Below are 22,212 nucleotides of genomic sequence, written 5' to 3'. Positions count from 1 at the left end.
CTGCTGAAAGCTCATTATGTGTCAAAATATGAGCAGAAGAAAGGAGACTTCATTAAAGTATTGATAGCTGCATTTTATATTGTTCGCCTCTGTGTTAAATGTCCAAAAGTGACTGTTAGGAACCTGATCTAACTTCCAATAGAATCTCCTGATTATTTTAGTTGAAGTTGGATCAGACACTAAAAATAAGAAATTGTATGGTAGGTTCATTTCAGAGTGGTAAAATGCATTACAATATGCTACTTCAGATTTCTGAAAACAGGGTCTGATTCAAAGACCATTGAAAGACTCCTATGAACTGCCATGGACTGGATCAAGTCCATGATTAGCAGTTTATTTTTTACACAACAAGAAAGAGGCGTAAATTGTAAACGTGTTGGTTATCTGAATACTATGAACTACTAAAAAGTTACTTTTAATACTGTATTTCTCCTTTGTTTAATAACTCCTATGAAAGTAGTGTTAATAAGAATAAATATCAGGAACAGTCTATAATAATGAATAAGATATATCAATAAACCTTAAAATCCCTTTTATATAGAAATTAGAAAGCCGAAAGTGGCTTTTAAAATGCTTAACTTCACATGCTGTTATAAATTGTATTTTTTAGGTTCCAAATTCAAAGAGGGAAAACTGATCCAACCAGTTACAAGAGCTTGGGGGACAGTTTTAGGACTATTTTCCGGACTGAAGGGTAAGAATACATATGTTATATTTGTCAATTTTATGTGACTGTTTCTAATCATCCACTTTTCCAGACATTGGAACACTGCTTTTAAATTAACCCTTTCTCCTATGGTCAGAATTTGGCAAACATTTTATTTGACATAATAAACACAATCTGAAATGCCTTACACATCATTTAGATGCAGGATGCTTAATTATGCTCTTTGTTACACCAGTATGGACTCATTGAATTCAAGAGTGTAATACTGATTTGGGCTAGAACTTATGTCATTAAAATCCTCTCTATTTAATATATAATAACACCAATCCAGTGCAGTACCAATTCCTGAACTCTGATTAACTGGCATTTCAAGTTAGCCAAGGTGAATTAGGTTCCCAGGAGTTGCCCTAACTAATGCTCCACAGGAGCAACTTCTCAGTTCTGTGGAGCATCTAAGATCTTCTCTAGGGTTCCTCCCCCCGATCCAACAGATCTCTTAAGCATGAGCTTAACTTTCAATACATGATCAGTCTCACTGATGCCAGTGAGTTCAGTGGGATTACTCACAAGTTTAAAGTTAAGTACATTAGCCACAGGACCTCTGCATGATTGATGCTCGCCTTTAATAGAGGGGACTCAGATTAGCCAAATCCCAGTTTTATACAGCTTGCAGGCTTACCCCCAAGAACTTTGAAAATACAGTAGAAACCTGATTTTACACTGTATGGATTTTCAATACTTGACTTTACTATGGATTAAATAGAATTGTGCTTTTACATAAGTACAGAGTAGCAGAACTAATTGTTTTCAATCACTAAGTAAAGAAATCTTTACAAATGTTTCCATTAAGTTTGTGAGATAGAAGACTGCAAATCCATCTGCAGTGATTATGTTGCTTTCAATTACTTTTTGATTCCTGGTGAAGAACTGCTGTGCATCACACCTATACAGCATGTGACATTTTAAAAAACATACAAGAGTTTGCTAAAATAACTAGGATTTCTGGTTTTTCTGATTTGTGTGGGTATTGTTCTTTATCCCTTCAGAAAGAAAAATGTATAATCCCTTCATCTAGTTGTTTAAAAAAAGTATAAATCAGGTATAAATCACCAGTAATTCAGTATTTTGAATTCAGTGGGCATTTGGGTGTGATATGAATGCAGGACTGGAGGCTTGATGTCTTTTGGGTCTGATCCAAAGCCTACTAAAGTCAATGGAAGTCTTTCTTGACTTTAGTGGGACAACTCACAGTGTGTAAAATTAAGCATGTGTGTGAGTCTCTGGAGGCTCAGGGACTAAGTGAATAAAATATTTCCTATTTAGCCAATGTTTGAGCCTTTTTTTTAACTCTTCTATCATTGCATAGTTTTGTCCAGTCCAGGGGAGTAAAGTAACAGAGACTATATGAACCTGAATATATTATTGGAGGTACAAACCCTTCACCCTGCTCTATTTTTATTAGGAAAAGGAACAACTAATATTAATTTAAATTAAGTTACATTAGAAAGTTAGACTTTTTCCCTCAGATTTATAACCTACCATAAATTTCAAGTAAACAGCCCTTTTTAATATTCTTTAAAATGAGGTTTTTTATATATATCTTTGTGGAGTTTCTCTTCAGCAGTGAGACTCAGACATGTTTGTTGTTGAAGAGTTTTTGTCACATAAATATTGTACTTTTCAATCACTTCTCAAAGACACAAAGACTACTTATCCCATTAATACAACTCAGTTAATGCTGATATTATTGCCATTTGCAAGGAAATGTGTGGTAAATTACCTTAATCAGAATATATACCATGCCTGTTGTCAAGGTTCCTTCCCCACTCTGAACTGTAGGGTACAGATGTGGGGACCTGCGTGAAAGATCCCCTAAGCTTATTCTTACCAGCTTAGGTTAAAACTTCCTCAAGATACAAACTTTGCCTTGTCCTTGAATCCTATGCTGCCACCACCAAGCGTGTTAAACAAAGAACAGGAAAAGAGCCCACTTGGAGACGTCTTCCCCCCAAAATATCCCCCCAAACCCTACATCCCCTCTCCTGGGGAAGGCTTGATAAAAATCCTCACCAATTTGCATAGGAGAACACAGACCCAAACCCTTGGATTTTAAGAACAATGAAAAAGCAATCAGGTTCTTAAAAGAAGAATTTTAACTAAAGAAAAAGTAAAAAAATCACCTCTGTAAAATCAGGATAATTACAGGGTAACCAGATTCAAAACATAGGGAATCCTTCTAGGCAAAACCTTAAGTTACAAAAAGACACAAAAACAGGAATATACATTCCATTCAGCAGAGCTTATTTACCAGCCATTTAAACAAAAGGAAATCTATCGCATTTCTAGCTAGATTACTTACTAACAAGTTCTAATACTCCATTCCTGTTCTGTTCCCGGCAAAAGCATGACACAGACAGACAGACCCTTTGTCTCCCCCTCCCCCCCGCCCTCCAGCTTTGAAAGTATCTTGTCTCCTCATTGATCATTTTGATCAGGTGCCAGTGAGGTTATCTTAGCTTCTTAACCCTTTTTAGGTGAAAGGGTTTTGCCTTTGGCCAGGAGGGATTTTATAGTTCTGTATACAGAAAGGTGGTTACCCTTCCCTTTATATTTATGACACGCCCCCCAAATCACAGATAGGGTGAAACACTGGCTGTGATTTCTTCCTGGAGCTCTAGGAGAAAACAGAGTTAATAAGACACATGCACCTCTAAATATACTACCAAATGTATAAAGACTAACAATATTTTCACATCTCAAGGACGATTTTAACCAGTTGATTCTGGGAAACTTTCACGGGAGAGTTCATCATCCACTTTGTTAGAAGCTCCTGAGATGTGTTGTATGTCGAAATCAAAATCCTGGAGAGTTAAACTCCACAGAATAAGTTTTTTGTTATTTCCCATGGTGGTATGAAGCCACTCTAGCGCAGCATGGTCGGTTTGCAGGTGGAAATGCCATCCCCAAACATATGGGCATAGCTTTTCCAGAGCGTAGACAATGGCGTAACTTTACTTTTCACTGACTGACCAGTTGCTTTCCCTCTCAGACAGCTTCTTGCTGATAGACACTACAGGATGGAGTTCTTGATCCTTCCTGCATTAAAACTGCTCCCACACCACGCTCGGATGCATCTGTAGTTACTAGGAATGGTTTGTCAAAGACTGGGACCCTTAGCACAGGGTCAGACATGAGTGTCACTTTAAGCTGGTTAAAGGCCTTTTGACACTTTCAGTCTACTGAACTGCATTTTGCTGTTTCTTTTTGGTTAGGTCTGTCAGTGGAGCGGCGATTTGGCTGTATTGCGGTACAAATCGCCTGTAATATCCGGCCAAGCCTAAGAAGGATTGGACCTGTTTCTTTGACTTTGGGACAGGCCACTTTTGGATAGCATCCACTTTGGCCTGTAGGGGGTTGATAGTTCCTTGACCCTTAATCTGATGAGGTTCAACAAAGACAAGTGCAGAGTCCTGCACTTAGGATGGAAGAATCCCATGCACCGCTACAGACTAGGGACCGAATGGCTAGGTAGCAGTTCTGCAGAAAAGGACCTAGGGGTTACAGTGGACGAGAAGATGGATATGAGTCAACAGTGTGCTGTTGTTGCCAAGAAGGCCAATGGCATTTTGAGATGTATAAGTAGGGGCATTGCCAGCAGATCGAGGGATGGGATCATTCCCCTCTATTCGACATTGGTGAGGCCTCATCGGGAGTATTGTGTCCAGTTTTGGGCCCTACACTGCAAGAAGGATGTGGAAAAATTGGAAAACGTCCAGCGGAGGAAAACAAAAATGATTAGGGGACTGGAACGCATGACTTATGAGGAGAGGCTGGGGGAACTGGGATTGTTTAGTCTGCGGAAGAGAAGAATGAGGGGGGATTTGATAGATGCTTTCAACTACCTGAGAGGGGGTTCCAAAGAGGATGGATCTAGACTGTTCTCAGTGGTAGCAGATGACAGAACGAGGAATAATGGTCTCAAGTTGCAGTGGGGGAGGTTTAGGTTGGATATTAGGAAAAACTTTTTCACTAGGAGGGTGGTGAAACACTGGAATGTGTTACCTAGGGAGGTGGTGGAATCTCCTTCCTTAGAAGTTTTTAAGGTCAGGCTTGACAAAGCCCTGGCTGGGATGATTTAGTTGGGGATTGGTCCTGTTTTGAGCAGGGGGTTGTACTAGATGACCTCCTGAGGTCCCTTCCAACCCTGATATGATTCTATGACCCACCTGGTGTTACTCTGTTTAGGCCTATTTGACACTTCTTAGCCTTAACTGTTAGTTCTGCCTCCCTTATGCGCTCGAAGACTTTTTCTTGCTGTTCCAGGTGATCTGCCCAGGAATCTGAAAATATGGCCACATCGTCAAGGTAGGCAACTGCATATTCTCCCAATCCCGCTAGGAGACCATCTACAAGTCTTTGGAAGGTGGCGGGTGCATTCCGCAGCCCAAAAGGGAGCACATTAAATTCATACAGCCCGACATGTGTGGTGAAAGCTGACCTTTCCTTGGCGGAGTCATCTAGCGGTACCTGCCAATACCCCTTGGTTAAGTCCAAGGTAGAGATGAACTGGGCCTGTCCCAGTTTCTCCAATAGTTCATCTGTGCGTGGCATTGGATAGTTGTCTGGGCAAGTCACAGCATTTAGCTTACGGTAGTCCACGCAAAAACATATCTCCCCATCTGATTTGGGAACTAGAACCACTGGAGATCCCATGCACTGCCAGAGGGGCGGATTACACCCATCTGTAGCATATCCTGCATCTCCCATTCCATAGCAGTTTTAACTTGAGGAGACACCCGGTAAGGCTGGATTTTAATTGGGTGAGCATTACCTGTGTCAATGGAGTGGTATGCCCATTCAGTCAGTCCTGGGGTGGCTGAGAATGTTGGCGCATAGCTAGTGCACAGCTCCTTGATCTGCTGTCACTGCATACGCCCGAGGGTCATGGAGAGGTTCACCTCTTCCACGCCACCAGCACTTTTCCCTTTGTAATAGACACCTTCAGGCCACTCAGCGTCATCTCCTCCCTGGGTTGTAAACTGACAAACCTTTAATTCTCTGGAATAAAATGGCTTTAGAGAATTAATCTGGTATACGTTAGGCTTTCGGTTGGAAGTGGGGAATGCTATGAGATAATTAACAGCTCCCAGACGCTCTTGGACCATGAATGGCGCTTCTCACGACACTTCCATTTTATGGGCCTGGAGCGCCTTTAAGACCATGACCTGGTCCCCTACTTTGAAGGAATGCTCTCTGGCATGTTTATCATACCAGGCTTTTTGCTCTTGTTGAGCATCCTTTAGGTTTTCTTTAGCAGGAGCTAAAGAGGTTCGGAGGGTGTTTTGTAGGTTGGTTACAAAGTCCAGAATGTTAGTTCCTGGAGAAGATGTAAATCCCTCCCATTGCTGCTTCACCAACTGTAATGGCCCCTTAACCTAGCAGCCGTATACAAGTTCAAATGGTGAAAACCCTAAACTGGGATGTGGTACAGCTCTGTAGGCAAAGAGCAACTGCTGCAACACAAGGTCCCAATCATTGGAGTGTTCATTTATGAATTTTCGTATCATGGCCCCCAAAGTTCCATTAAACTTCTCCACCGTGCCATTTGTTTGATGGTGGTAAGAAGTGGCAACCAAGTGATTTACCCCATGAGCTTCCCAAAGGCGTTCCATAGTTCCTGCCAGGAAATTAGTTCCTGCATCTGTTAGGATGTCAGAGGGCCAACCTACCCTGGCAAAAATGTTTGTTAGTGCCTGGCACACACTTTTAGCCCTGGTGTTGCTTAGAGCTACTGCTTCCGGCCATCGGGTGGCAAAATCCAGGAAAGTCAGTATGTACTGCTTTCCTCTGGGTGTCTTTTTCGGAAAAGGACCCAGAATATCCACAGCTACTCGCTGAAATGGAACCTCAATGATGGGGAGTGGCTGGAGAGGGGCTTTGACCTGGTCTTGGGGTTTTCCCACTCTTTGGCATACCTCACAAGACCGGACATCGGTAGAAATATCCTTTCCCATTCCCTCCAAGTGGAATGACCTCCCCAAACGGTCTTTGGTCCTGTTCACCCCAGCATGGCCACTAGGATGATCATGGGCTAAGCTCAAGAGCTTTACCCGGTACTTAGTTGGAACTACCAACTGTGTCTGAGGAGCCAGTCTTCCTGGTATCCACCAGAAAGAGTTTCCTTGTATAAAAGTCCTCTTTCTACAACAAACCTGGATCGATTAGAAGAGCTGAGAGGCGATGGGTTGCTCTGTGCCGCCGTCCAAGCTCTCTGGAGGCTTTCATCTGCTTCCTGTTCGGTCTGGAACTGTTCCCCTGATGCTGGAGACATCAGTTCCTTATTGGATTGTGGACCTAGGCTTGGTCCCCTGGAAGTGATGCAGGTGATGGGGCTGTTTCCGTTGACTGTGAACCGCTCTCTGCTGGTGCACTATGTTGGGGTTCAGGCTCTGGCTGAGCCTCTTGTGTAGGGTTATCTGCTGCTGCTGGTGCAGGTTTGGAGGGGCCCTCTGGTGTTGGGGTTGCAAGCACTGGATTCAGTGCGGGCACTGGCTCTGGTGCTGGTTGTTCTGCCAGTTCCAGTTCTGGTACTGGCTCTGTCTGGGTCTCTGGAACTGGATCCACTACTACTGTTGATGACGTTGGCATGGGGTCCAGTTCCTTCACCTCTGACCGGTCCTGGTAGAAGTTTCCAGAATAGAGCTAGGAGTGACAGCTTGCTTAGCCTGGCTGCGGGTGACCATTCCCACCCTCTTGGCTAGCTTCACATGATTGGCCAAGTCTTCCCCCAACAGCATGGGGATGGGATAATCATCATAGACTGCAAAGTCCACGTTCTGACCAGCCGTTGTACTGGACAGGCAACTTGGCTGTAGGCAAGTCAAAAGAGTTTGACTTGAAGGGTTGAATTGTCACTTGGATCTCTGGGTCGATTAAATTGGGGTCCACTAAGGAAGCATGGATAGCTGACACTTGTGCTCTGGTGTCCCTCCACGCGATGACCTTCTTCCCACCCACACTCACAGTTTCCCTCCGCTCCGAGGGTATCTGGGAGGCATCTGGGCCTGAGGACCTCGGGTGGAATTCCGGTGCAATGAACTGTAATCTGTTGGGGTTCTTGGGGCAGTTGGTCTTTACATGCCCCGGTTCATTACATTTAAAACATCATCCAGCTGAGGGGTCACTGGGGCAAGGTGAGTTGCTGGAGAACGGTGTGGCAGGACGATAAGATGTCTGGAGTGTTCCTTGGGGTGTAGTTGTGGCCTTGGGCTGCCCCCGGTAGTAGGGTGTGGTCAGAGGTTGTCCCTTCTGGCCTCCGCTGCAAATGCGACCAGGATTGTTTCTCTCTCCTCCCTCCACCTGTTTTGTTATGGTTTGCCCCTTCTGATATTCACCCCAACTGCTACTAGTTTTTTTCTTTACTGTCACCTCCACCCATTTGGCTCCAATCTCCCCCTCTTCGATTACAGTTGTGGGCTTCCCATCTAGGATGTATCTTTCTATTTCCTCAGGAACACACTCTAAGAACTGCTCCATTTGCATTAGGAATGGCAACTCTTCTGGAGATTTAACACTTGCTCCTGATATCCAGGCATCCCAATGTTTCACAATGTGGTAGGCATGTCGGGTAAATGATATGTCTGGTTTCCACCTTAGGGCTCTGAACCGCCGACGGGAATGCTCGGGTGTTAGCCCCATTCTGACTCTCACCTTGGTTTTAAACAGTTCATACTTGTTCATGTGTTCCTTAGGCATTTCAGCCGTCACCTCAGCTAAGGGTCCACTGAGCTGTGGCCTCTACCACATATTGGTCTGCAGAGATGCTGTACCCAAGGCAGGCCCTTTCAAAGTTTTCTAAGAAGGCCTCGTTATCATTGCCTGTCTTGTAGGTGGGGAACTTCCTGGGATGTGAAGCTCCATAGCTCTCCTGTGGGCAGCCTCTTGGTTTTTTTCTGCCTCTTTCGCTGCCTCCAGTTCTCTCCTGCGAGCAGCCTCCCTTTCCTCCTCAGCATGCTTCCATTCTTTTTCCTTTACCGCCATAGCTATCCTGTGGGCATCCTCTTGGGTTTTTTCTGCCTTGGATTCTGTCATCTTAGCCTCTCTGTTTTTAACTAACTTTACACCCGAGAGTTTAAAAAAAAACAAAAAACTTGGCTTGTAAAATTTTGCTGTCCTGTAATATGATACCTATGTTTTCTGATAACTATTCTCAGCCTACAGAAAAATCCTTTGTCTCCAGGCAAATAGACAGAAAAACCTTGTATTTGCTCTTAGCTAAAAAAACCCAACCTCTTCAGATCTGTGAAAAATTTGTGAATTTCCCTGCAGGAGGTTAACTACCCTGTCTTTAGGTAGAGAAAACTCCAGCTCAAAAAGAACGATCCCTTTTGTTGTGTCTGCTGCTCTGGCCCCAGGCAGAGACAAAAAAACTCTAACTGCTTTCAGCTTAAAACCTGTTTCCAAGCAGCCCAAAGGAAAAAAAATGTCCTTTTAAAATCCTACTGTGCTTCTGGTTCAAAATGATCCCAAAAAAATCTCAAATTGATCCCATCGCTCTGCCACCATGTCAAGGTTCCTTCCCCACTCTGAACTCTAGGGTGCAGATGTGGGGACCTGCATGAAAGACCCCCTAAGCTTATTCTTACCAGCTTAGGTCAAAACTTCCTCAAGGTACAAACTTTGCCTTGTCCTTGAATCCTGTGCTGCCACCACCAAGCGTGTTAAACAAAGAACAGGGAAAGAGCCCACTTGGAGACATCTTCCCCCTAAAATATCTCCCCAAGCCCTACACCCCTTTTCCTGGGGAAGGCTTGATAAAAATCCTCACCAATTTGCATAGGTGACCACAGACCCAAACCCTTGGATCTTAAGAACAACGAAAAAGCAATCAGGTTCTTAAAAGAAGAATTTTAACTAAAGAAAAAGTAAAAAAATCACCTCTGTAAAATCAGGATGGTAAATACCTTACAGGGTAATCAGATTTAAAACATAGGGAATCCCTCTAGGCAAAACCTTAAGATACAAAAAGACACAAAAACAGGAATATACATTCCATTCAGCAGAGCTTATTTACCAGCCATTTAAACAAAAGGAAATCTAATGCATTTCTAGCTAGATTACTTACTAACAAGTTCTAATACTCCATTCCTGTTCTGTTCCCGGCAAAAGCATGACACAGACAGACCCTTTGTCCCCAGCCCTCCAGCTTTGAAAGTAACTTGTCTCCTCATTGATCATTTTGGTCAAGTGCCAGTGAGGTTATCTTAGCTTTTTAACCCTTTATAGGTGAAAGGGTTTTGCTCTGGCCAGGAGGGATTTTATAGTTCTGTATACAGAAAGGTGGTTACCCTTCCCTTTATATTTATGACACCTTCGGTACAGCTTGCCTTCAAAAACAACTTTACAAAATCTCTAGTTCTTAATATGAAATAGAACGTCAATAACTTTCAAAATAGATCTCCTCCCAGTCTTTCTTCCATCAGTAACATCACAGATAACTGACCATAACATTTACATCCCTAATACTGACAGGTTTCAGAGTAGTAGCCGTGTTAGTCTGTATTCGCAAAAAGAAAAGGAGTACTTGTGGCACCTTAGAGACTAACAAATTTATTAGAGCATAAGCTTTCGTGAGCTACAGCTCACTTCATCGGATGCATTTGGTGGAAAAAAAAAACCCACCACCAAATGCATCCGATGAAGTGAGCGGTAGCTCACGAAAGCTTATGCTCTAATAAATTTGTTAGTCTCTAAGGTGCCACAAGTATCCCTAATACTGCTGCCATAGCCTTTTGCTACCAAGTGTTTTCTCCTTTGTTGCATGTCCTTTGGTGGGCTTAACTGATAACAGACAATAAGGGAAAACCTTGATAGTGGTATTATCTCAAGAGAACTGATTAGGGATCTGATTATGTGGTGTTAACAAGAAGGAAATGTAGAGAATTTTTGTAATTTTGAAAGTGTGTTGACCTCAATCTGGAGTCAGAGCAGAATATTTCTGATGTTTTCAAGTGTTAATGTTTAAACCTGTCGGCAGAAGTAGAAGATGAGCACTGTATAGGGAAAGGTTCTAAATTAAGATTTTAATCTACTAGTGCGTTGCAGGGAGTTTCTAGTGGGTTCTAGCTAAAGCTGTGAGAGAAATTCTTGCCAACAGTAAAACACCGTGATTACATTCATCTCTAATATTTTGGCAGAAACAAAAGGTGATTTTCAGAGGCAGGAAAATGAAATTTCTTTATGAATTTCACCTGATTCTTCTTTTGACCTTAAAGATGCTAATAACAAAAGCTGAAAATGACCCAGGCAAGACTGTGCGATTTATTGTTTTATGGGATGAACACTTTCTGTAGTGTAAGCATCTTCCATCCAACATCAAGCATGCATATGTTCTTGTCAATCTATTGTTTGCTTGAAAAAGGACATTTTGTGTTGCCCTTCTAGTATTCCCTGATAAGGTCGGAGATGTTATTTTGTAATTCCTCTGCTGTGTCATAGAACAACTGGTATTGTTTGGTGCTGTTCCTCACAAAGAGTTGCTACCTTGGAACACTTAAACTGTTTCCATTTATGGTCTATCTGTAGTAGAGATTCGTGTTGTAACTGTAGAACAAATATCTCTAATGTAGACAGGCCCTTAAAATGGCATTGAAGGCTCAAAGACTTAAAGTCTGCCCCTCAATGCCTTTGTCCCATCTTACATGATTAGATAAACAAGGGGTTTTACATTGACTTCAGCTGAATCAGGATTTCATCCTGAGTCTTCAACAGTAGAGCTGGGTGAATTTTTTCAGCTGACACTTTTTTTGGTGAAAAATTCAGACTCAGGTTGACTGAAACATTTCATAAATTCATGTCAATTTCACCGAATTGTTTCAGTTAAAAAAATCTAAAAATGATAAAATAAGATTATGAAAAAAATCAAAACAATGACAATTTTTTGTTTATTAATTTCTTTCAGGTTTTTTTTTAAAGTCAAAGCTCAGACTCAAAGGGTCAAACAAAACATTTCATTTGATCTGAAACAAAAATGTTCTTGACTTTTCGATTTGTTGGAAATTTTGAAATGTTTTCCTATTGAGTCAACCCAAAATGATTTGGGGAGGGAAGGGAATGGGCGGGTTGCCAACAGACCAAAAAATAAATTTATTCTCGGAGCTCTGTTCAACTATTAGTCTACTGGCCTGTCTCCATTAGGGATTTTTGCACTACATTAGTGCAAAAATCTCCTAATGTACACAGATCATAAGAAGTAACAGTTTAAGTGCCCCAAAGAAGAAGCTATTTCTGAGGGATGGCAATGAATACTATCAGTTGTTCTATGGCACTGAAGTATGGAAGAGGATATGGAGGGAGCAAATTTATAGAGTACGAAAAAGTAACTGAAGTAGCAGCATGTACAAAAAATAAATGTACTGCCCTGTGACAGAGGGTCTTTATAGTAATTAATGAAATGCCTAAGCTGTAAAGTAATTATTCCGTTTTTCCAGGGGTGTGGAGGGAGGCAGGAGGTCACATTGTCACAGTCATCTGTCCATGAGTACCAGCTTAAAGAGGGAAGAAACTGAGAGAAGAAGGTGTAGAAAAGACAGTTTGATAGACACTGTCAGCAATTTTGGCTTAAAATAAACAGATATCAACAAATAACTCAGAAAAAAATGTATGAAATAGGAGCTGCTCTGTCAGTCCCAAGTCTGGAGGCAACTGCCCAAAGAGAAATTATGAGAGTGCTTGCTCAGCATGAGGGACAGAAATCATAAAGAGGAGACAGAGAAAGATTCATTCCAGAGTAAAATATTTGAGTTCATCCAGGGAGAAATTCCCTTCTGTAAAGTGGGCCAACGAAAAGCTAAGGCACCACTTAAATCCCATATAGGACCTATTCTGAAGACTTACGTGGGACTTAAATGGTGCATGGGCCTTATGCTGGCCCTCTGCACAGGAGCAAATTTCACCCGTGATAAGCCAGCCAAGTTTAGATACACTGATCTGAACTCCCCAGTTTTGTTCTAATTGTTAAACCACGTGATCTCCTGGCTTTATATTCTTGCCATATAAGGCTATTCTGACTGAATAATCACTGAGCTGAGATTTTAGAGAAAATGGTATCCTGCCATATATAATTGAAATATATGTTGAAATATGTGGTCACAAAGTCTTGACCAGATGCCATAGTATGTGTTTTTTTTTCTGCCTAATAAATACTATGTTGACAGTACTTCCCATCTGGCCCATCTCATAAAGAAGAAGCTGTGTACATAAATAAAATATAAATTACCAGTTTGTACAGTCTTTTAAGGGTTTTCCTTGGTTTCAATACAGATTTGGTTTGTGGATTGGTAGGATCAAACAGCAAAAGACTAAGGGCTAGAATTCTCTGCTTGTGTAAATTGGTGCTGTTCAATTGAAAATTTGGCCCTGAGTGTATATTTTTAAAAATGGCAGAGAACACCCCAAAAAACTGGTTTTGGGGTGCAGATGAAACAATGCTTAGCTCATTGCACATTTCTTTGTAAATCTAAAAAATTAAAATACCATAAAGTGAAAAGATATGTTGTGGCCTGGTTTTATTTTTTTGTTTAAATGTCATTTTAATTGTTTCATATGCTAAATTTCATTATGTTTTGTTACTGCCAGATTTTTTAAATTAGGCAATGTTTGTACTTCCATGAACCAATAAATAATTAAAAAGTCATGCAAATGAATGTTTTTAACTGGCTGACCTTTAAAGGCAAGTACTATATTTTTCTATAGTCTCCTGAAGTGTATAAAATCCAAAGTTTTGTAATTAAGAAACATGAGATTTTTTTTTCTGAAATAAGAATTAATTGGAACTTCAAACAGTGGGTGTTGTGCAAGCTTGATTTATGCAATGTGAGCTACCCATTCAAAAAAATCCCATATCTTGGCAAGCCAGTTCTTCTCATTGTATTTATAGAACCTCTTTTATTGCATCTAGCACTGATCTGACCTTGCCAATTTTGGGTGCAGTTTCTTCAGCTGCGTAACCTGCATGCCTTTTACCAATCCCCCTTATTTTCAATTCTTTTTAAAAAGTAAATGTGACAAGCTTTAGTAGCCAAAGCATGTGAGTCATTCTACCCGTCTTTTTTTCTTCTGTATTCCAGCCACTGTCTTTATCAGTGCTTATTACTGCTTTTCAGTTTTGCTTGTATTAAGGAAGGCAGTTCTTTCCAATACACTTTGGCAATGTAACTACACATAAGGTAGGTAAACATAGTGGATAAACCAAATGGGAAACAGGGAAAAACAGGGTAAACAAAATGTTGTTACTAAGGGCCTGCTTCTACAAATGTTTACTTCTGGCCACAATGCTTGCTATCCTCAGTATTTATTTAAGTCAATGGGACTGAACAAGTCATTATCACCGTGAGCTAGAGTGGCACAGCCCTTACTTGCCTGTGCAGAGGATTAAGGGAGAGTAAACTGCTCGTACTGCCCTGCTTGCTTGGCTGTGCTCAGATTGTGACACTGGAGATAGGAAGGAGAGCAGAGGCTACTCACCCAGCACTTCCCACATCCCTAGCACCACCAACCACCTCACCATTTGCTGGACAGAGTAGCTGCCTGTGCCCATAGGGGCAAGTAAGCTTTCCCATGTAAAAGAGATAAAATAACTTTGCCCTGGGATGGGAGTAATTGTGTGATCTGCTCCTGAGGCAATGTGCAGCTGCACACCATCTCTTACTCAGCACAGATTCTACCCTATGCCAAGAGTTTGTGTTTTCAGGGTCAGTCCCTAAAATGCTGCTCAACATTCTGAATATTTACCAATGTGTTTACATCTTTATTTACTGCCATGCCTGTTTAATGAAAAGTTACCCCTACTATGCTACTGCTGTATCATAATAGAAATGTCATGGTTGCACAGAACACTATCTCATCATAAACTTTCTCCATGATCTCTTTAACCATTCACTTTTCATCATTCCACTCTTCTTCTCAAATAGAAGGAAAAGTCAGAGCATCAGAAAAAGCATTTCAAATTTAGTCAATTGCAGAACACTGTCACTTTCAAAGGCCTTCAAGACTCTTTCCATCCACAAAATAGTCTGACAACTACAAAAGTGGAAATAAAAAAATCTATGAAAGGCCCTCTAGGTGGAAATAAATTGTCCCCACAGGGAATTAAAATCTTCAAAGTGGGATCCATCCCTTGAACTTTTTTTTTTCTTGTCTTACAAGAAAACGGGAGCCACAAAACATAAAATTTAATTGAGATTTACTTAAAGTAGGGCTCCGTCTGACAGAGCATTAAAGGTCACATAGCTTTCTATTAAAGAGAAGCTGGACTATTAACTTCAGGGCTTTTGCTAACTTATGTTGGAATCTTCCAGTCACTGCCTATTGTATGGTGGCCAGAACTTCGTGAATCCTATCATGCCGTGAACAACTTTCTGTTTAGCTAATTAATAGTTGTACATTTGGATTTCTCAGTTTGGGTTAGTTTCAGAGTTGGTGTGTATATTGACAGTTCTTTGACAGCAGAAGTAAAACAACCATGAGTATATCTGTTTATTGAGGACTGACAGGTTTATAGCCAACATAAAAATAATCTGATGTTTATTGGGGCAAATGTTTAGACAGAGGATTAACTGAAACTGCTGAGCAGAAAAAAAAATCATTCTTTTCAGACTCCAGATAGGAGGTTAGATCAAATTATATGAACTTTTTTTTTGTCACTGTCTTCTTCACCACTGCATCCATCTATGTTATTGATAGTGACTTAGATTTGAATATGAAATGTAAGAATAAAGCAACAGTCTATTGGAATATATATGTTACATGTATTTAAACACACTTGGGATTATGTCTTATATTAAACATTGGAAATTATACTCATCTGCACTGTCCTAATTTTGAGTTAAAAGCATTAAAATTATAGATGCTATTGTTTAAGGTCTGTGAGTAACAACATTATTATAAACCTGGATTTTCATGGGGTTGTAACTTTATCAGTAAATGTTGTTCTGGGCTATAACTGGCCAGTTCTCAGTCGAGGAGTCTGTTACTTTGGTTGGTTGATTTGTCTGAAGAGAGCAAAGTTGAATTTTATGAGTTCCCAATTTAGTAAAACATTAAATGTAAAAAATTAAAATTTGACATGCAGTTTAGTCTTTCTTGAATCTGGTTGGTCTTTGGAGAGTACAAAATGAAATTGTTTCTCTTAGTCTATTTAAGACTTTATTCCTGGTGGAGACATTAGATGTTGAATCTATTTGGTTAAGGAACACTTTCTGAATCTGTTTTTAGTTTCATTAAGCTTTGAGCCATATTTATTGCTGGTCCCGCTCCACTGACTTCAGTAGAGTTACACCAGGGCTAAGATTAAAGTTGTTTTTTTTTAAATGACTTGGGGGAGAGTGAATAGAAATAAACTTTACTTAGGGTTCAGTTGTCTGTCTTTTTACCAAAACTAATGATAACTTAGATGTGTTACTCTTGTAAAAGATGATAGCTTCTTGAAAAGATGACTTATTGCATATTTGTATATTTGGTAACTCATTTTAGAAGTGTTTTATATACAGTGTGCTGAGTGAGATAAATTTTGCTTACATTATACAAAGATGGACATGAATGCAACTGGCCTGGTCTACACTACAAACTTTTGCTGGCATAGTTATGTTGGTCAGGGTTGTGAAGAAGTATGATCTCTAACCGACATAGCTGTACTGGCAAAAGCCTGCCATGTAGACGACAGTTATGCTGGCTGGTATAAGCTGTGACCATAATAGGAGTGCTTTGCCAGTTTAGTATACAAGTGTACCTCTATTGGTAAAGTGCTTCAAGTGTAGACCTGGAAACACAATTCTGATTTTATTTTCAGGACTACCAACTTCAAGGGGAAAAAAATTATATATCGAGCACTACAACTGAGATGAATTATGTACTGTGCTGACTCATTATAATTGCTTTTAATGATAATATTACATTCCTATTATATAACCCTGATCATTTTCCTATATTGTAAGATGTTAAAATAAACTAAAAAAATTAAATTAAATAAATTTTAAAAGAAAGTAGCTACTGAGCTTTTGCGGGAACTATTTTTTCATAACATTTTATTGCACAGTGATAAACTCTGATCTCACTGGAAACACCATCTTATCTTATGCTTTCTTATAGACTTCCATTGAGATCTCAATAAAACAAAATGATTTGAAACAGTGCACTACCATAAAAAATGAAGACATAAGTATTAATTTTCCTTGCTTTTGGGTGCTTAAGTTAGATGCTAAACTCTTTACATTACTTTTAAGTTAAGCCAAAAATTACATCCTTTAAAGTAGTGTTAGAGGACAAGGATGTTTTGGTATTATATATTTATTTACCAGCAATGACTTCCAGACCAAATTTTCAAAGTCTGCAAGCCAAAACAAGCCCCTTCTAAACTCGTTTTTTTTGGGGGGGTCACTTTGTAAGTGTGCCACTGCCAAGCCTGTTTATCTGAAAATCAAGGTGTGTATTTTCTGAATTATACATGCTCCGTGGACATCCATAGCAATAAAAACTCTGGAGCCAGAATTTATCTGGCAATTTTTTTTATTATACCTTCAGGCAGAAAACAATCCAGCTTGATCTTCTAGAGCTACTTACAACATTTTGGGTCTGCACAGTGCTGACAGTATTAGTAAGCTAAGCATATATGGCTCAGATGATGCTCAAGGCTGTTCTGCTCAGAATTGCCTTCATGTCTGCAGAATCTGGTAGCCTTAGAACAATGTCTGCCTTGTTCTTGAGTCCATCAAGCCAGCCTGCTGTATATGGCAATTTGCATATGACCATAAACTGCCTCAGGCAGTGGCAGAGGTAGGACATAGAACTGCACAAATCTTGGCAGCTCTGGCTGGGATAGGTAAGTGGATGGGTGAATGCTGGAGGGTGTCTGGGGGTTCTGGGTAGGAGGGTGAGTGGTGGAGGATGGCTGGAACTGCTGGAGAGAGTCTGAGTTCTTGGATTAGATGCATGGTAGAAGTTGTGAGGTAGCTGGGTGGGAAGTTGGAGGTGACTGTCTGAGGGAAAACTGGAAGCTGTGTGTGGGAACTGGTTAGGCCATCTGCAGGGTAAGGTGGGGGTTGGGCAGGCTGTCTGTGGGGTAAGCTGAGTATAGGTATAAAATTGAGAGTAAGGGTTGTCTGGGGAGCTGGGTTTAAACTGGGGGCTGGCTGTGGGGTAAACTGAGCTTGTGTGCCTGGAAGATAGGGGTGGTGATAAGAGTTGGATGTGTGGCCCTCCCCACTGGCTGTGGCTGTTCCTCCCATCTTCTTCCTCACTGTGATCCAGTAGGGGAACAAAGAGAGGGGGAAGACAGAGTGATTGCCAGCCTGCTGGCAGCTGCCAGCAGTAATTGCTGCCCATTCCTGCAGCCCAGCTGGATGTGTGACATTTGAGCTGGGCTGTGGGCAGATGCATGACATAGCTGCCAAATGAGTGAGTGTCACACCAGATGCATGTCACTTGGCTGCCCTATGCATGAAGCCCTAAATGGAGTTGCCAATCAGGAGGAGGTGACATGGCAAAACCATGACCCAAATCCCCTTCCCTCAATGGCTGTTGCAGAGTGGGGATTTATTTCCACTGAACAGGGGCAGGAGTTTCTTGGAAATCCAGAGACCAGACCAAGATCCATCCTTCCCCACTCCCTTCTGGTATACTTCCCACCTAAGCAACTTGTGCTACTCGTTTAACCCCAGCTGGTGGGAGAGGGACAGACCCAGAACTGAGAGGTGTGGTACTGAGAAGGCCTGGAGACCATTAACCTGGCCTCCTCAGCCACCCAAACTGCTCATTGGATCCTCTCCATATAGCTAATTTTCCCTCTCTTTGCCCTTGCACATTAGTTAACCTTCCTGTGTGGGGGTTACGCACTGTATAACCTGCACATGTATCCTTCTCCTATACAGTTGTGTCTACTGCAGAAATGACAGGTTTCATTGAAAGGAGTGTGATTTGAAATATTGGAAATGGCAACTATATTAATGTGTAAAATATTATCACCTGAAAATCTCCAGGTGTTTTACAAACAACTAATTAAACCTCAGAACACCCCTGTGAGGTAAGTAAATATAATAGGAAGTATAAAGGGCAGAATGTCAGCTTTAACTATGAACATTTTGCTTTTGTGGATTTTACTTTGACTCTTAGGGCTAAATTTTCAAAACCTTGTGCTTGCTTTGCATGTCTTTAAAGAAGTAGTGCACAGGATTAGATGAGTGTTTGCATATTTTCAGTGAGCATGAATTTATTGACAGGAAATTTATGCTTGCAAAATATGGGTAGGGACATAGAGAGTTATTTTAGTGCATAATGAAAACGTTCAGCTGTGTTTAAACTAACCACTTGGAAATAAAGATCTCTATTTGTTTCTCCAGTTCTCCTTTCAACATTAAGATCCCCATATTACAACTGGATTTCAGTAGGGCGCCACATGGAATGAAGGCATCCATCCATGTGGATCCCATCTCGGGACTGGGGCCTGTATCATGTATACAGTATTTAGTAAAACATCAGCAGCACTTCATTTACACTCCTTGCTTATAATTTTGCTATACGAAGACATTTATATTTTTATCTACACAATGTTAATTAATCTGTCTCGGCTACACAGTATTTGCCATCTTATTTAAATGGGTTCATTCTATAATTGTGCTTTTAAAACCTCCTTTGAATCAGGCATAGAAATAATTTACAACATTATTTTATCTATTTATAGACTCACCTGTTATTAGTTGTGCTATTTTTTTCACGTATGAATTTTCTTTTTTCAGAGAAACAATATTATTAACATTTTATGTGTTATAATCAGTGAGTTTAAGCTTGGTTTGCAAACAAAACATATAGCACTAATTAAACTCTGTGTTCTGGAAGCCAGGCTGTAGAATACAAGCTTAAGATCCTAATATCTATGGTCCCAGTCCTGCAAGTGGATAACATATGGATGCGTTCAGTGGGTCTACTCAGATGTGTGAGGTTACCCAGTTGGCAAGAGCAAACAGGACTGCCAACTTCTGTCAAAAAAATCAGGTGCAGTGTGGAGGGGGCAAGCAGAGATGCCAGTCCCCCGCAGGGGGAGCCAGGGTTCTGGGGGAAACAGTGTTTCAGCATGTGGGGGCCCGCAGGGTTCCAGTGACTGGGAAACAGCCTCATATTTGGGGCGTGGGGTCAGGGTTCCCGCAACCAGACAATAGCATGGGGGGGCCCTGAGGCAAGCGGCTGGGGGTGTCCTGTTTTCTCTTTGGGAAATATGGTCACCCTACATAGTCATAGAGTTTAAGACCACCAGATCATCTAGTCTGACCTCTTCTATATCAACACCACCCAGCATCTGCACAGTAACCCCTACAACTGAAATTACACAACAGTATTACAACTCACCGGGACAAGATTATTATGTGCCACAGGCAGAGAATAGGTGGGGACCAAGGTGCACCAATGCCAGAGCCCCCTCCCCCTCTCTTTGCCCCCAATGGCAGGAAACTGATTAAGTGAGATAGACCCAGGTAATCCTGGCCGGTGATCCGCACCCACATGCTGCAGAGGAAGGTGGAAAAAAAACCCAGGATCATTTCCAGTCTGACCTGGGGGAAAATTCCTTCTTGACCTCACATTTGGTGATCAGTTAGACCCAGAGCATGTGAGCAAGAACCAGCCAGCCAAGCAGCTGCGAGAGAGCATGCGTGATGCCACCTCAGAGCCCCCATCTCACCCCATTCAATGTTCCATCTCCAACTGTAGACATCCCTGATGCGTCAGAAGAAGGAGATTTCAAAAACAAAACAGAATACATGGGGGTGGGAAGGAATCCCTTCCTGACCTCTGCAAGTGGCTCAAGTATTGTATGCTTCCGTTCATTATGGATAACAGAGGGTACTTTAAATTCTAATAGCTGTACATAATTTAGATTTTTTTTCTCTATACTATGTGGGTTTTTTGTTTTTAACCTGGCATATTTACAGAATACAGTGAATTTGCTTTACTTTTAATACATACTAGAGGTTTTATTTGCCAAAATGGCATAAAATTTTAGACTAAAAGTTGCCTTTCTTATTTAATAAAATAGTCTTAGTGTGTTCTAACAAGCTGCTGTTTACACCGCAACATGTGACTGTTGCATGCAAATAAAGAACAAGAGAAAGCATACATTCCATGAACACTGGAAAAGATTTTTGACCATTATCAGACATGTTTTTAAATGCTTTCATTTTACAGTGATGTAACTCTATGACATAAATCTGGAGACAGTCCCTAAGACTTGGTTGAGTCTGGTGCTTCTTGATCCTTTACAAACCTGTACAGGAGCTGTGCAATGGTCCTTGTGCTCTCCTAAGGAAAAGGGCGCATCTGCCAATCCTAAACTTCCTAGACAAACCAAGCCAATGTCCCTGAATTGCTATCACCCCAACCCCTGGCTCCACAGAGGGAAGTGCATGCTTTCCAAATGTGGTACAGTGACAACACTTCCTCTGTTCTTCAATTGGCATAATACACCTGACTGGCATGGCTGGCTGTAGGTTTTTTGCTTCCCCAAGTTCTGAGAGCACAACTGCCCAAGCAAAACAAAAAACAAAAAAATGGTAGCCGGAATGCCGCTCCTGGAATTGTGCCGCCCCAAGCACGTGCTTGCTTTGTTGGTGCTTAGAGCTGGTCCTGCTGACTGGAGCTCCCACATGGGGCAGGTCACCTCCAAATTATTCTCTACTTCAGGCTGTGGCACAATAACTCAGTTGAACCCTGAAAACAAAATGTTTAAATGTCTTCTGTTGTTTTGAAACTGCATACATCTGTGCATCTCTGGTGCTGCAAAGTTTCTGAAGGTTGTACACTTGAAAGGAAAGGAAACTGGATCTAGCCCTAATGGTTATGAAGAAACTCTCTCAAATTTGAACCAATGCAGTGTTGCTTCTAAGTAGTCTGCAGACTGCTGCAACAATAGTTCTGAAAACTGTATATTGCCCTTTTCCTCTCACTGGGGTGGTAACTCTGAAACCTAATGATGGAGCCATATTACATATTGTTAATTATCTCAGAGTAATTACATCAGTGTAAAATTATAACTTAATGTTTAATATTTTCCATACATAATTAAAATAGAAAATACATAATGAAAAGCAATATTTATTTCAAATCTGTGTTATGTTATTTTTTAAAAAACAAGCGATGTTATTTATTCCTCTGTAATTTTGGGTTTTGCTAGCTCTTAATAATTAATTTTTCCTTTAAAAAATCTTCCATTGTGTCAGAGGAAAAAAAATCAGTACATACAGAACATGTACTGTAAATCACTTTTATGTCTTTTAAAACAGCTGACTTTGCATTTTTATTACATTGTTTGAAAAAGTTTCTTTTCATCTGGAAAGAATCAGTTTAAATGTGATTGTCAACACAACTAAGCCAATTTTGTGTTTAAAATGGCTGCTTGTGAAGCTTAGAACTATAATTATGCCAATATTTTCTTCACAGACATTAGTTACTAGGGCCAGGAGAATTTAGGTGGGATGTGCACAGGAAATACCTGGCAGACAGTG

At 40.9% G+C, this 22,212-nt stretch overlaps 1 protein-coding gene across 21 annotated transcripts in view; it reads left to right on the top strand.

Annotated features, from left to right (window-relative positions):
- The window catches only part of SLC25A21 (solute carrier family 25 member 21), a 376,779-nt gene that overhangs the window by 294,587 nt on the left and 59,980 nt on the right, over window positions 1–22,212 (top strand). For 18 of the 21 annotated variants that reach the window (XM_043516969.1, XM_043516954.1, XM_038406727.2 and 15 more), the window contains one exon: window positions 611–694. The exons of the other annotated variants lie outside the window; for them this stretch is intronic. In XM_043516969.1, the coding sequence (XP_043372904.1) occupies window positions 611–694 (84 nt within the window). The remainder of the gene's footprint in view (window positions 1–610; window positions 695–22,212) is intronic. 21 annotated transcript variants of the gene reach the window in all.

Source organism: Dermochelys coriacea, chromosome 6 (assembly GCF_009764565.3).
Source record: "Dermochelys coriacea isolate rDerCor1 chromosome 6, rDerCor1.pri.v4, whole genome shotgun sequence".
Lineage (NCBI taxonomy): Eukaryota > Metazoa > Chordata > Testudines > Dermochelyidae > Dermochelys > Dermochelys coriacea.
This window is presented reverse-complemented; position numbering and strand designations above follow the sequence as displayed.